General features: G+C 42.1%; 2 protein-coding genes and 1 long non-coding RNA gene across 3 annotated transcripts; all 3 read right to left on the reverse strand.

Moving 5' to 3' along the window:
- Positions 1-7,577: 7,577 nt before the first annotated feature.
- On the reverse strand, positions 7,578-9,026 carry LOC127970642 (uncharacterized). Its single transcript, XM_052573309.1, has 2 exons — positions 8,307-9,026; positions 7,578-8,045 (listed from the first exon to the last, which is right to left on the reverse strand). Exons 1-2 carry the CDS (start codon positions 8,661-8,663, stop codon positions 7,578-7,580), a joined length of 825 nt encoding a protein of 274 aa, XP_052429269.1. The 5' UTR covers positions 8,664-9,026.
- A 934-nt stretch (positions 9,027-9,960) lies between these two features.
- LOC127970647 (uncharacterized) lies at positions 9,961-11,199 on the reverse strand. Its single transcript, XM_052573317.1, has 3 exons — positions 10,845-11,199; positions 10,397-10,724; positions 9,961-10,275 (listed from the first exon to the last, which is right to left on the reverse strand). The coding sequence occupies exons 1-3, from the start codon at positions 11,189-11,191 to the stop codon at positions 9,961-9,963; spliced, it is 990 nt and encodes a 329-aa protein (XP_052429277.1). The 5' UTR covers positions 11,192-11,199.
- Positions 11,200-11,849: 650 nt separating this feature from the next.
- LOC127971342 (uncharacterized) lies at positions 11,850-13,521 on the reverse strand. The gene is made up of 3 exons (XR_008156791.1): positions 13,453-13,521; positions 12,885-13,022; positions 11,850-11,933 (listed from the first exon to the last, which is right to left on the reverse strand). It is a non-coding gene; the product is annotated as an uncharacterized LOC127971342 (long non-coding RNA).
- Positions 13,522-14,962: the final 1,441 nt, after the last annotated feature.

Consider the following 14,962-nt stretch of genomic DNA (forward strand, 5'->3'; position numbering starts at 1 on the left):
AGCATCTGATTTTGAACATAAACTTAATGTCGTATTTTATGCTTGAAATGATGTAGTAACAATGTACTCGGAAGTATGACATACTCCGAATTTACAAGTTAATCCTACCACTCCAAATCATCAGTAAGTTAAACTTAATGCTGGCAGCTACAAGTAGCCAGCAGAGCTCAATAAGGAGCACCCATACCATACATATGTCTACTACTTACCAAGGGAGTTGAACAACAAAGTCCCAAGTCTCTCCCGCTCTTGAGCGATAGGGAGGCATTGGAGGTGCCCTTGTTGTCCCTGGAGGATCATTTCTGCAAACTAAAAGAGCAACAGAAAGTCTATTTTATTTAATGAAATAATGTAACTTATAATAAATGTGAACAACAAATTGTAGTAAAAATAAAAAAAAATTGGACTATATTACAAGATTATGGTGCTCATTTAATAATTATATGATCATGACTCCTGTATCGTGTGCTGAAGGTAGTACTGTGTCCATGTCAAAAATCCATTAATATTTGATCTGAAACTTTCATTCAAAATTGCTATAAAGTGAAAATTTAAAATATTTATATTTTCAAAAGAAAACAGAAACATTATGCAGAAAACGACCCAAACTGTACCATTAGTGAGAACACCCCACATGACAAAGAGTCGTTTTGTAAGTCATGGTCCCTCTTCATCATCTTCCAGGGCCCTTGGAAGCCTCTGCTAGCAGCAAATAAGCTGAAAGATTAGAGAAAATAATTGTGAAGGAGATCTCTGCTGAATTTTCATCTCATTTTATAGAGCAATACAAAAACCTTGTACCTCCAATTATCCATTATTTTTGGAAGCAATGCTGTGGTTGCTCCCCCAAGGAGTCGATGTAGGTAATCGTTCCCTCTTTCAAGTTGCAATGCTATACAAAAGATGGGAAAACATATGAGAAAGGTTTGAAGGAGAATTACAACCAATCTGTGTTGAAAATGATTGAAATTATTTTAAAATGTGAAGCACTAACAGCTCAAACAACACAAATGAGGATGACACAACAGCAACAATGACTAGTGTGATGCTATTTAGCGAATAATAGTCTCTGCATAACCTAACAGCAACCTACAAAGAGGGTCCAGTGGCACTCTCCCAGCAAGTAGGGCCCGAAGATGGCACTGGCTCCTTTAAGAATGGTTTTCTGACAGGAAAAAAAGAAAACATTCATGAACAAACATAAATAAACTTGACACCTAATGTGTTCAGCAGCACTGAACAATAACTTTAAACATTTAAATAACTCTTACTTTTAAGAAATAAGTACTCCTGGCCCTGGAGCTGCCCTCCAAAATCAGGCGCATAGCCTGACTTTTAATTGCCTCTGTCCCAGGCTGGCTCTAAACGAGGGAGAGAAATGGTTTAAGTCATTAAATCATGTTAAATCTATATTTGAATTGTATGTATGTATGTCAGTGAGTGAGTGAGTGTTTAGTAAAAAGTAGGGGTGTAACGGTTCACAAAATTCACGGTTCGGTTCGATACGATACACTGATGTCACGGTTCGGTTCGGTTCGGTTCGATACGTTTTAGATACAGCAAAATGTAAAAACATCTCAACTTTTCAGAATGCCGCAAGCGCACCGCGGGTCATGTGACAAGAACTAACCAATCAGCTTCATCCTTTCCCGTAACAACGTTGAGAGCTCAGCCAAGATGAAGGATCAGCTGATCATAGTTGTATATGGATTGCAATTTTGAAATAAATTTAGTAGCAGAGCTACTGCAAGCGATTTTTAGAGCTGCAAATCCATTTATCCTTCGCTGAAATTTCCGCATCTCATGGAGAGAGCACGTCATTGTTGCTTAGCAAAGACAGACGCCTCATGAGCGCTTCTGCCCAAGCGCTTTGGAAAGGAGGAGAAAGACGCGCTTAGCGTTTTCCATGCGTTTTTAGGCACGATATGTGAACGGCCCCTAAGGCGCTCGCTCACTCAGCACGCGCTGAAGGCTCGTTGCAAAATGTCGAATGCCTTTAACAGACCAGAAATATAAGATCCTAAAATAACCAACAGGTCTGGTGTTTGGGTTGGATTCCCTGTAAGCTATAGTTTCTAAATGCTGCAGGGATAGTTTGCTGCGTGCATGTTTCTCCTTTTTTTCGTCTTTTCCCAGATAGTACTGACGCATATATCCCAGATATTCCCGCTGGTGTTTTTTTTTTTTTTTTTTTTATTCCCGCTGGTGTACCCTGTCATGTTGCAGATGCGACATACCGTTGTTTTTTTATCCACCACTCTCTTGCCATCACCATTATAGCTTAAAGGGAATCCAAAGTGCACCCAAACACCAGACCTGTTGGTTACTGGAGGATCTTCTTTTTCTAGTCTGTTAAACGCATTGGCCATTTTGCAACGAGCCTTCAGCGCGTACTGAGTGAGCGAGCGCCTGCTGAGTAGCCTAACATAAACATATAAGATGGTGTTTTTTTCTTCTTCGGGAGTGTCAGGGGCGTTGCCTGTTACGTTGTTTGGGTTATTGGGCTACCTTGTTGAACGCATATCATTATATTTCTCTCTCTCTCTTTTTTTTTTTTTTTCAAATATAATTAATTACTCCAACGAACCGTTCGGTATACATAATGCGTACCGCGTACCGAACCGAAAGCGTCGTACCGAACGGTTCAATACGAATACGCGTATCGTTACACCCCTAGTAAAAAGGTATGAGTTACCCTGCTCATGATGTAAAATAAGGCATCCATTACCTGGGGAACTGCAATAAATCACAATAGAGTCAACTATTTTTTTAAAGAAATAGAAAATTACCTCATCTGGAAGTTCAAATGGGCCTAAAAGGGCCTCCAAACTACCCAAAAAGATTTTGAAAGGCCCAATTCTCCCAAGAACATCTTCACTATGAAGTCCTTGGGACTTCAGTGTTTCTAAGTCTGCATGGGTGAAGAAAATAAAAGTCCCAAAATAAGTCTCCTTACTTAGGCTAACAGGCACAAATGTAATCCAATCAGCTATTACATGTAGCATACCAAACTACTTTAAAGTAGTGTTGGAAATTAGGCGAATTCTTTTTTTCCCCCCGATTTTTATAATCTTTTTATAAAATTCACATTTATTTACTAGCGACTTTTTTGCCGACTTCTGAATGTGTTGGTTTCACAAGTTGTTTTGGTGATAACCATCAAAATACACAGTCTAACAGCGCTCTGTTTCAAGTGCTTATCTGTGAGTTAGTGATGTCACACTAGGCTGAAACAGGCAACTAGAGCATATGGGCAAAAGTTTTAGACACATGTACTATGTTGAGGCAAGTGGGGGCCACATATTATACAATTTATAAATAGCCTAGTTGTGTTGAATGCCATGCCAATTATGTTTTATGTTACAGCAGCGCCAGCACTTCTCATTATTTCACAAAATTTTGGTAGGCTACAGCCTCATCATGGGCCTATTACATAAAAACAATATTGCAAGTACTCGGACATTGTGTTGCCCATGTGTCTAATCGTTCTAAAAACACCAGCTAAAAAAAGTACCGGAATATGCTCTAACTGGTCGGATGTATGCAAATTATATCATTATGTATGTCAATGAGTAACATAGATTAGGAAAAAATAATTTTTAATAACTTACTGTTCATTTGGCTTGGTTAAGTTTTCCTTTACAGGCAAAGACAAAAAGACAAAAATTAAAAACATGTATTTCTGCTGAAGCATTAAATTGGATACTTATGAATACCTATAACTATGATACTTACATCCCTGAGGCAAAACTTAAATGGAGGAAAAGACACTGGCCTCAAACTAATTCTAAGCCAGGGCAGGGTAGCCTGGGATCAGTGCAGACCTGAGACCAGGAGAGATTCACCGTCCTGCCCTCAGACCACATCTGCCCTGAGACCAGGAGGGATTCACCGTCCTGCCCTCAGAGACCACATCTGCCCTGAGACCAGGAGGGATTCACCATCCTGCCCTCAGACCACTTCTGCCCTGAGACCAGGAGAGATTCACCGTCCTGCCCTCAGACCACTTCTGCCCTGAGACCAGGAGAGATTCACCGTCCTGCCCTCAGACCACTTCTGCCCTGAGACCAGGAGGGATTCACCGTCCTGCCCTCAGACCACTTCTGCCCTGAGACCAGGAGAGATTCACCGTCCTGCCCTCAGACCACATCTGCCCTGAGACCAGGAGGGATTCACCGTCCTGCCCTCAGACCACTTCTGCCCTGAGACCAGGAGGGATTCACCGTCCTGCCCTCAGACCACATCTGCCCTGAGACCAGGAGGGATTCACCGTCCTGCCCTCAGACCACTTCTGCCCTGAGACCAGGAGGGATTCACCGTCCTGCCCTCAGACCACTTCTGCCCTGAAACCAGGAGGGATTCACCGTCCTGCCCTCAGACCACTTCTGCCCTGAAACCAGGAGGGATTCACCGTCCTGCCCTCAGACCACATCTGCCCTGAGACCAGGAGAGATTCACCGTCCTGCCCTCAGACCACATCTGCCCTGAGACCAGGAGAGAGATTCACCGTCCTGCCCTCAGACCACATCTGCCCTGAGACCAGAAAAGACAGTAGACTACCTTTTGTCCAACTATATTGCCCTGAGAAGAGAAAAATATGACTTCTGCCCTGAGACCAGGAGGGATTCACCTGCCCTGAGACAAAATTGTGGAAAATAATGGTCTCTGCCCTGGGACCAGATGAGACTAAACAGTCATGAAGAAAAGCCAAATTTATAAATTTAACCAAATTTATAAATACAAATTTAAATTTAGCATCGAGCATATAAAACAAAAAAAGCTCATTGGAAAAAATGAAATGTAATAGTGTAGTAGTTAAAGTTTTATTTTTAGTTCAGATTAACATTTGAGGGCAGCAATTGTATTCACAATGTCAAAATAAAACGGGTGTAATGTTACTTAAGCTTTATTGATCCATTAATAACGGAGAAATGAGAATGTTTCTCACTAGATCCCGCAGCGATGTCATTACTTCTGTGGGGAATTCAAATGCTTTCTTTACTGGATCTCTTAGCGCTGTGTAGTGACAGTTGTCGCATGATCACGATCGGCTCGCGCTGCACTGGTCCAAACTGATAAATGGTCCTTCACCCACACAATAACGAGCAGTTTCGTTCCACTTGCATTACGTTTGAAATTTGATGTTGGGCAATGTTGTGGTCGCGCCGGCATCTCTTACATTATGAGCGCGCTCATCTGAAAATAACGACATTTTGGTCGGCAGGAAAAATGGTCCGATGAACCGTTCGGTTTGAAAATGCGCATCTTACTTATTATACTATGATACTATGATCAAAGCAGGGGGGTCACACCGCGGAGGGATTTTTTGACGGTTGAGATTGGAAATGGTGGCCCCGCCTCTACAATTCTCTCCCCTCTTGCGATTGGTTGTCAGATTGAACCAATCACAAACGTTTCTGCCCTCAGGACAACTTTGAGTCAAGAAAATTCCCACCTGCGGTTCTTGTGGCACTAGAACTGATTTATGACTTCCTGAGGAATTCGGCTCTCGTGTTTCAAACATCGCTTTGATAGACTCTTTAATTTGTCTGGTTCGCCTCATTTCTGTTACATATTACTGCCTTCGTGTAGCATTAGCCAGCATGAATGCAGAATTTTGACTTCAATGTAAATAAAAGGATTGCACGGGCCTACACGCAATGTCGCTGGATGAGATTCAGGGAATTTAACTGGAACCTCACAGTTTTCCACAAAGCATCATTTCACCTGCTCTGAAGAGGAGCTGTGGCCTTTTGCCCCCAGGAGTCACAGGGAAACCCACACGAAAGGGGACAGAGAACCTCACTCACTTCTTTCTGAGCCACGGGTGTCAAACTCAGCCCCCGGAAGGCCGGAGACCTGCAGAGTTTAGATTCAAGCCTGATTGAACACACCTGATCCAACTAATCATGCCCTTCAGGCTCATTTGAAAACTACATGCCTTGTGTGTTTGAGAAGGGTTGGAACAACACTCTACAGGGCTCGGGCCCTAAAGGAATTTAGTTTGATACCCCTGGTCTAAGCTCTCTCAGTTATCAGAAAATAGCACCACCCTGCCCCGTGTGAGGCTCAAACTCACAAGCTTCAGATTATGAGACTGACACACTGCCTAACTGCGCCAACGAGGCTCGTGGGCTAAAGGAGGACCGAACAGAGATAAAGTAGCTTAGTCCGTCAAAGACGGGGGAAGAAGGGAAGAAAAGAGGGAAGGAAGAAAAAGAGAAGGGAAAGATAAAATGAAGAAAAGAAAGGGTGAAATTTGACGTTCAAAGCCCGATCTTCCTTAGCATGCGCTCAGTTATACATCTTCCGGTTTCTTCTTGCGTTAAATTCGCGCATTTATATTACACTGTTTCCTATTGCAGGTGCTCCCCGCGACTCGGGTTCGAATCCAGCTAAAGACAACTTTTTGTAATATTGTTAATTGCTTTAAATAAATGATGTTTCAATGTTAATTAAATGTATATATGTGCTTTGTTTGATTTTTTTTGTCATGAAAATGTAAGTACATGAATGGAAAGGTGTTTTGTTATTATTAGTTATTTAGTAGTTGTTGTATTCATAATTAAATCTGATTAAGCATATTATTATTGCAGTTGTATTGATATTTATTCTGATTAAGGATTTTTTTAGCTTACATTTATTCAAGAAACATTCAAATCTGTCATTTCTAATTAAAGATGAAAATATTAATATGCTGGAAAATGTCTGTGACAAATGACAAATGCAAACTATTTTTTGTAGACACGTTTTATTTTTTCAGTGTACGGTGCAAATACTGTGCAAATTACAAAAAATGCAGTCTTTTGCCAATTATTATTTTATTTTTACAATTATGCCAATAGAACAATTATAAATTTAACAAATTAAATTCTAAATAAGTTTTAGAACAACTTTAAATCAAAAGGGAAATAAAATGAAAAAAAAAAAAAATGCTAACTGAACAGTAATAAATATTAAATTAAATAAGTTTTCAAACAATAAATTAAAAAGGTAAATAAAACAGTAAATACAGTTTTAAATACAAACACAAATAAGTTAAATAGGTTTTTAAAAAGCAGTAATTAAAATATTAAATAATGTTCAACACAAATATTAACTACAGTGAACTATATTTAAACAACTATATACACACACACACACACTACAATAAATAAAAATTGTGGACCATTGGCAGTCTTTGAGCCATTGGCATGCCCTGGAACACTGGCACACCCTGAAGCATTGGCACACCCTGGAAACCTGGTGCTGCAGGTATAAGTATATTGGGTACCATCTGCACTGATGCTCCAGGTGCTGATGGAGTAACCAACATTGGAGTCTGTGTTGGTGCCTTGGGTCTGAGAGGAGGTCGCCCAGTAGAGGTGTGCCTCTGTTTTGCCTGACCTGCTGTGCTCTCTGGTAGCTTGTACTGGTGCTGCTCCCCTGATTGTTCTGGCTCAGTCCGTAGGCGTTTGGCAGCCTGGAGAGGTTCCTGAGCTTCAGGGAGGGGCTGAGGCAACTGAATGCCCTGAATCAGCACAGACAGTTCCTGCTTTTTCTGTCTGTTGTTATACCACTGAATCAGGGTATTCTGGTTAACCCTCACCAGCTGCATTGAGGTTCCCCCCATCACCAAGCTGCCTTATCCTCATGTAATCCTGGAGGATTAGAGACCATCTCGACAGCGTTCCCTTGCCTTTTCTCTTGGGGCTTGGGTGGGTATTGCAAAGCCTGATGAAGATGGTTTCCACCAGACGGCAACAGTCAGGCCACTGAGCAGGTGCGCTGCTTGCTCCCAGCACACTTCTGATGGTGCTCTCTACTCCTGGGGTTTTAGTGGGCCTCTTTGGTACTCTGAAGCGTCCACTCAGCAGTCTCTTCTGGTGTCTAGCTGCATACACCACCCGTTGCTTGTCCTGGTCAGCCAGGTTCTGCCAAAGTTCAATTATGGTGCTGGCTTCCTGATTGGTCAGGCTAAGGGCTTTGTGACCCCGGAGCTCCACCAGATATTCTGCCAGCTTGTCCACATGTTGGTATCCCGGGACATTTTGGTAGTCAACAGCCTATTAAGATAAGCACAAATAATAATCACATTTGTTTAATGCCTAGTTCCATAACTAGTTTCATTGATGTGTTGTTGTTTAACACAATCTTTATAGTACAAAGCACTAACTAAAAAAACTGATTTGTTGCCTAATAATGACTTTAGTTTAAAATCTGAGCAAAGTCTGGATATAAAGCAGTAGCAAGAAGTATATGTTGATCAATCCTTATTTTAATTTTATGTAGTTTATTTGAAAGAAATACAGAGGAGTGGCACTTACAGTCTCTTCATCGTCATCATCATCCTGACCAGCATCCTCTGGCTCTGAGGAAAGTGGTGAAACAGATGTTTCAGAGGGAAAAGGTGGCACAGCAGTCCCCGAGGGTCCAGGTGATGAAGGAGCAGGTGTAGGATCAGGGACCAGTGAAGGGGATGTGGAACCCAGTACAGCCGTGTCACTGCTGGTGACCACGGTGGAAGAACCCAGTGTCAGAGTGGAGGAGGGAGGTGACAGAACATCCTCGGGATCTGCAATTGTGTGATCCTCGCTGACATCACAGAAGCCCTCATCTTCATCTCGCTCCTCCACATTAAGTTCCTCGATGAGTTCTGCCGTCTCTTCAGAGTCTGGGTTCATGTCCTGCAGTGCCTGACCAATCTGCTGGAACAGGTACTGCACTCCAATGAGCTCACCTGGAATAAAAACAATAAATAGGAATTAAATACAATTGTTGTGCAACATATACATAAGGCCTTTGTAGTAGTTCATATAGTGTAATAGTGTGAGAACATGGAGATCATAGTAGAGGAGAAAAAGATAAAAAAGGCTATACACCTATAACTGTGGGGCCAAAACAAAGAAATACAATACAATGATGACTGAGAAACATACAAATAAAATTACTCAAATGTAACTCAAATGTAATTACTCAAATGTTACTACATGTAACTTGACTTTTCTAATCAAGTAAACCAAAGTACCTTCAGTACAGTAAATGGTCACCAAATATTACTAATAATAATCAAGTTATTCTTTCTAAAAAATAGCTACTTTCTAATAAGAAAGATTCCACAGCAAAATGACATGTGATTTATGAGATGAAGGTAGACGTTTGTACAATTATACTGAAAGGCCTTTTACTTGAAAGAAAATATCGTGCAGGGGGACAAAACGTGGGGACCACTTTCCTGCCAAACAGCTATTCATAATTGCTGTTTACACAGTGAACAAGTTCTCCTGTGTAGCTGTGTAAAGCTGATGGCTCAGATGACATGGAATCTGCCTCCCAATCCTGGTTCCACCTGTGTAGACCCTCCAACAAATAAATCTGAAAGTTCAGACTGTTTGCACTGGTCCCTGTAAACAGACAACAGTTTTTAGGCAATGTTAAACACACAGACACTTAAATGTTCTTTCTTTGCACATGCAGTGTGTGTTCGACAAATACATACCTGGGATGAAACGGTTAAGGTGTAAATGAAAGGATTCAAGAGAAGTGGAGCCTCTGGCACATCTGTAAGTCTTCAGAAGCACACCTCCCTTGGTTAGGCTCCGGGTCTCAGTATAAAGGGCAACACCAAGAGGGTCTTGGATACACTTGATGTGCTTCTTTTGGACACACCAGATGTGCTCCATCCTTTCTCGATCCAAGAGAGGAACACCCAGAGAGTCATTTCCCTTGCTGCTCAGGAGTTCTGTAAGCAGTTGTTCAAGGAGAAGGATGGTAGTCTCCTCTCCACGGGTCCTCCTCCGGCAATGTAGAGCCAGCTCCTCCCTGGTCAGATGCTTGTTTACATCATCTGTCAGCGCAGGCCAACCCTGGGACATCAACAGCTCTCTCTTTGCTTTGCGAAGGATAGAGACTTCAGCTGCATCCCATTCAAAGATGCATGCTGATAGCCGTGACATGAAGATGGGGTACAACTGATGGGCATCAGTTGTACACCAAGGCAATCCTGCGCATAAAATGCCAGATGTCCAAGCGTATCATGAGATCTGGCCAGCCCCTAAACCTGGTTTTCAGCTTGCTCTCGCTCACCTCACTGCAGCACCCACAGTCCACGTACAACACAGAAGGTGGATTTACACCAGCCTGCTGGTATCTTTTCACCAGACCATCTACCATCATGTCATGTCCTGCTCCTTCCTGGGCTGTCAGCACACTTATGAGCACCTGACCAAACTCGTTGCCAACAGAGGTAAGCCAGAGTCCCGTTCCCCTCGCTGTCCCAGCCAGCTTCTTGGTGATCTGTAATAAGAGATGATATGAAGCATGCTGTAAATATAAATCAATCATCACACCATGAAAAATACAGACACAGTGCCATGCTGGTATATAAACACCATTAATGAACAAATCCACAACTAACCTTTTTAGTAGAATCCATCTTCAAGACAGAGCCATAGGTGGATGTTATTCTGGCATGGATTTCATCCAGCCTGGTCAGAATGTCTTGGCTGTAAACGGTGAGCAACCACTTGCAGCTTGGCACCACCGTAGGCTCTGGGGGCTCCTGGAAATTTACTGGCATCACCCCGGGTTGATTGAGGAAGTCAACACATTGGGTGGTGTACCGGGCCAGACGATGGAGCCACTGCTCGCTGTGGTTTTCACGCAGCTGCTTTATCACCCGCGTGGGACTATTGCCTAAGCCACGCTCACGCAAGAGCCTGATGACCCGCATATCACAGGCGTACCTTAGGAAAAGCAAAATCCACATATTCATATATTTGAGCTATTTAATTGTAAAGTATTTGCATACATACACACACATGATGATGGGCTAACAACTGGATGAGGAATGAAAGTGTACTTACTTCCGCGTGAGGATGACCTGAAACTCAGAGCGATGGCCCAGATCTAGCTGTTGCAGGACAGTCTGACTCCAGGACACATGCGAGGCTCTACACTTTGTACAGATAAGGGTTTCTGTGACCATATTATATGTTCTGTCAATGTCTAGAACCTGTTGTGCCCTTTTGTGCAGACCACCTCCTGTCAGCTGATGTTGTCCGCAGGCTGGATTGGGACAGAGAACCTTAACCCTCCACAGCTTGTATGGCATCCACAGCAGAAGAGTATGACAAAAGAATCTGTCTGGAGCTGGAGCCTGATTGTTAATAAGTGCTGGTTGTGGGGGGGTAATACCAGAGCTGGAGGTCATCACGAAGTGCTGGCTTTCCTTTGGATCCAATTTTGAAAAGCCTTTTGCCAATCCACTTGTGATCCTCTGGTGGTATGGTCTCAGACCACAAACGAGGAAGTTGAACTACAGATGGACCTTGCAATTATGCCCCAGAAGGAGCAGTCTGTGATGGAAAAAAGGCAAAACATTAAGTTTAGTAAGTTCATTTTACTTTTTAAATCACTTTAAGAATTTTATTTGTATCCCTGATTACTTTCACATAAAATCATCATTGTATTACATGGTATTACAATGATTATTACGACAATGAAACTGATAACTTTACATTATACACGGAAGTCATCCAAAAAAAGGAACAAAATAATCCTGAAATCCTGTTGAATATGAAATAAAAAAGAATTCTGAGACTTTATAACCAATATCTATTTATTCTGACACATGAATGTTAACATCTATACACTGTTTATCATCAATAAATCAGTATCATGTAAACTCAATTGACATTATGAGAATAGTTTGCTTGTTTTTTTCAGCATGAATGTGTTTTAAGGAACTACTGGTTATAAAAGTAATATTCAATTTTCATGGCATGTAAGCCTTTTTACATCTCCATTAAGTGTCTGGTAAAAGCTGATTTAATTACATTTTTGGACCAACAGAATATGAAATTACTTACAGAGACGATCCTGCATGGCTTAGCGGGATTGGACACATCTGCAGTGGCTCTGGGGACAGAGGTTGGAACTGTAGGATCTGGTGTCTGTACAATCATGAAGTAAAATATAGATTTAGCAAATAGAACATTACAATAACTTAGTCGTCCTAGATTAAATCATACACTACAGTTGCAAAGTTTGAGGCCCAAATGTTTATAAAAGAAACCTATTCTGCTCACCAAGGTTGCATTTGATAAAAAATAGTTAAAAACTAAAAAGATAGTTAAATTGTGGAACATTACTACAATTTAAAGTTTAAAAATATGAAATGTAATTTATTTATACGGTGGCAAAAACCAATTTTCAGCATCATTACTCCAGTCTTAAGTGTTACATGATCCTTCAGAAACCATTCTATTGAACATAAACCTTCATTATTAGTTGAAAACGTGAAAATAGCTGATAATAAAACTGCATTACAGTGGTTGCCACACTTATGGTGTTGGGGAAAGCGCACAAAGATGAAAATCAAGGGTAAATAATCTTTAATTAACCCACACAAAGGAAGGCAGTAACACAGACCAAGACAAACTGAACAGACTAAAATTTAAGTAGACAGACCAATGAGGGACAAATGAGTAAATTAACTAGACACAGATTAACTGAATGACATAAGAGGAGACACAAACTAGGTTGAGGAACATGAGGAGAGAAAATACAAAAGTCCATAAATATGACAGGTGGTATTTTTCAGAATTAAGTTTGAAGAACAGCATTTATTTGAAATAGAAATCGTTTGTAACATGATGTTGAATAGAAATCTTTTGTGACATTAAATGTCTGAGATTTTTTTATCAATTTAATGCCCCCTTTTTCAATAAAAGTAACACTATCTTAACTTTTGAATAGTAATTTATATGAAATCTATTTATAAAATATAACTTTGTTTATTAATATATGGTTTTCTGTTATTAAAAAATAGTTTAATAATTTGTATAGAATGGAACGTGAAACGTGTCTTCATAGAGTACAATATAGATTATGCCATTACTTACAGAGACTGTAGTGCTTGGTCTAGAGGCACTAGACACTGCTGCGCTGGGCTGGTCTTCAGCCTGAGAAGTTCTCCTGGCCAAACTGAGATTTGGCTTTGCTGCAGTAATGTGAGACCCGGTAAATCTTGATTTGGTAAACTAAAAATGTGAGAAGACAGAATGTGTTATAATAGCAAGTGTCACAGGTCGGAGCGGACCACAGATGTTGCAAGTCACGCCCCTTCCTAGTTTCCACCTCGAGGAGGTCCCAAAGCCACCCCAATGACCAGACAGACCAAGCGTAAGTAATATTAAAACAACTTTATTTAAATTAATTAAAATAATTCAGGGAGGGGGAGGTAAATCTAAAATTATCGTCTCTGTTCAGCAAGAGGAGAAAGGGGCCGGAGAGGACTATGCGGCGAGGGTTAGTATGTCCACAGAGGGAAGAGGGGGACGAAGCTCCTTCGTCCCTTTCGAAAACCCTTAGTCTTCCTCTTTGGGCTTTTGATGACTCGTGGCACCCTTCTTTTCTCCTGAAGGCAGAGTGAAACACACAATGAATAATCGATACGGTGAGAGTGGCTACCTGTTACTTGGGTCCATACGACTGGCTGATAAATGACTTGTTCCTCCGATCTCTTCGTACAGGGTGCTCAGGCGGCGCCTCCCCTTCTGCACACTCCGAGGTGAGCGCCAACCCGCGACACAGAACTCCAATGGCACTGCAAGAGAGAGGTCACTCAAACTGCGGGGGACAACACAGGTAGGTACTTCACAGGCAACTGGGGCTCTATTCTCACTTTAGTGATTCGTAGCAATGGACAAAGGTAGGTATTTCACAGGCAACTGGGGCTCTATTCTCCCTTTAGTGATTCGTAGCAATGGACAAAGGTAAGTATTTCACAACGGGGATTTTTCACCTAGAATACTTCTCCTGGGCGGTGGGCTTACGGTGAAATACTGCGATACAGTAAGTAGATGAACTGTCAGACCTGGAGTAGTAAATCGTTGTAGCGCAGGCCTCCACAGGGATTTCCTGTGCGTCGGGGAAAGTTAAACACTGTCGCACCGGGCCAAACGCTTCCCTCTCCTCTCTTCTATTTGCAGTTTAAGGGATCTGGACAGGGGCGAACCTTTGAAGAGGCTCCACAACAGGTAAAGTAAATCCACACAGCTAATTTGCAACAGTAAAACTTCCTCCTTGCATATAGGTATAATTTTGGCTTTTACTCACACCAGTCTTGCTTACGTGTATTCTTCACCACCGCTTCCACAGAGCCAGGGTATTCCGAAAGGGTCTAGACAGGACGTTACATTTGGGTCTCCATGCAGGGGTCGCAAAATGGCATATAGATGAAAATGGCGCTTCACCAGCCTCAACGGTCACTGGTCTCCCCCACGACTCATCCAGTCCAGGGTGGCTACTGACAACACAACCACAGCATACCACTGCAAGATTTCAAGTGTACACACTCACAGCAAAGACAAGGACTCACCCACTGCACTCCACACCCTCTACGTGAAATAGGGTCAGAACCACGGTTTACTAGGACTTATCCTGGGGTTTCGTTGGGCGTTGTTGATAGATGAAGGGCCGGAGGAATAACGTTGCCGTCACGACTGCTTGCGGCTTCCTGTACTTGTACTTCCCGGCTCACCCAAAACTCTGCTCCGTAATGGGGCCGCTGGCCTATGTACCAGATGCTCACAACATACGCTGGATAATGCACTCTCCCCAATGTACAATGCACTGTCCAATAGTACTCACAAATGAACGATAACACTCTTCCTTTGTCTCCTTCTCCTTCTAGCTGTCCAATCCTCTTCACACCATCGGTTTTCCGTTGCTGGAGATCGCCCTTGACGTTACTTCCGGTGAGTACTTCCTATGACTGTGACTCCAACACATCAGTAGTTTATATATAGATGGTCTCATCAAACATCGATAAATGTTGTATACTCAGCCCAGTTACTAGTGTCCTTGTCTCCTTCTTCACCCCGTGAAGATCCTCTGCCTTCACCAATGCTGACTCTGCCCAAACCTCTACACTGCCCGCCGGATCGGCCTGAATCGATTCAACTCGAACTCCTGTTTG

The sequence above is a fragment of the Carassius gibelio genome, chromosome A4 (assembly GCF_023724105.1).
Source record: "Carassius gibelio isolate Cgi1373 ecotype wild population from Czech Republic chromosome A4, carGib1.2-hapl.c, whole genome shotgun sequence".
Lineage (NCBI taxonomy): Eukaryota > Metazoa > Chordata > Actinopteri > Cypriniformes > Cyprinidae > Carassius > Carassius gibelio.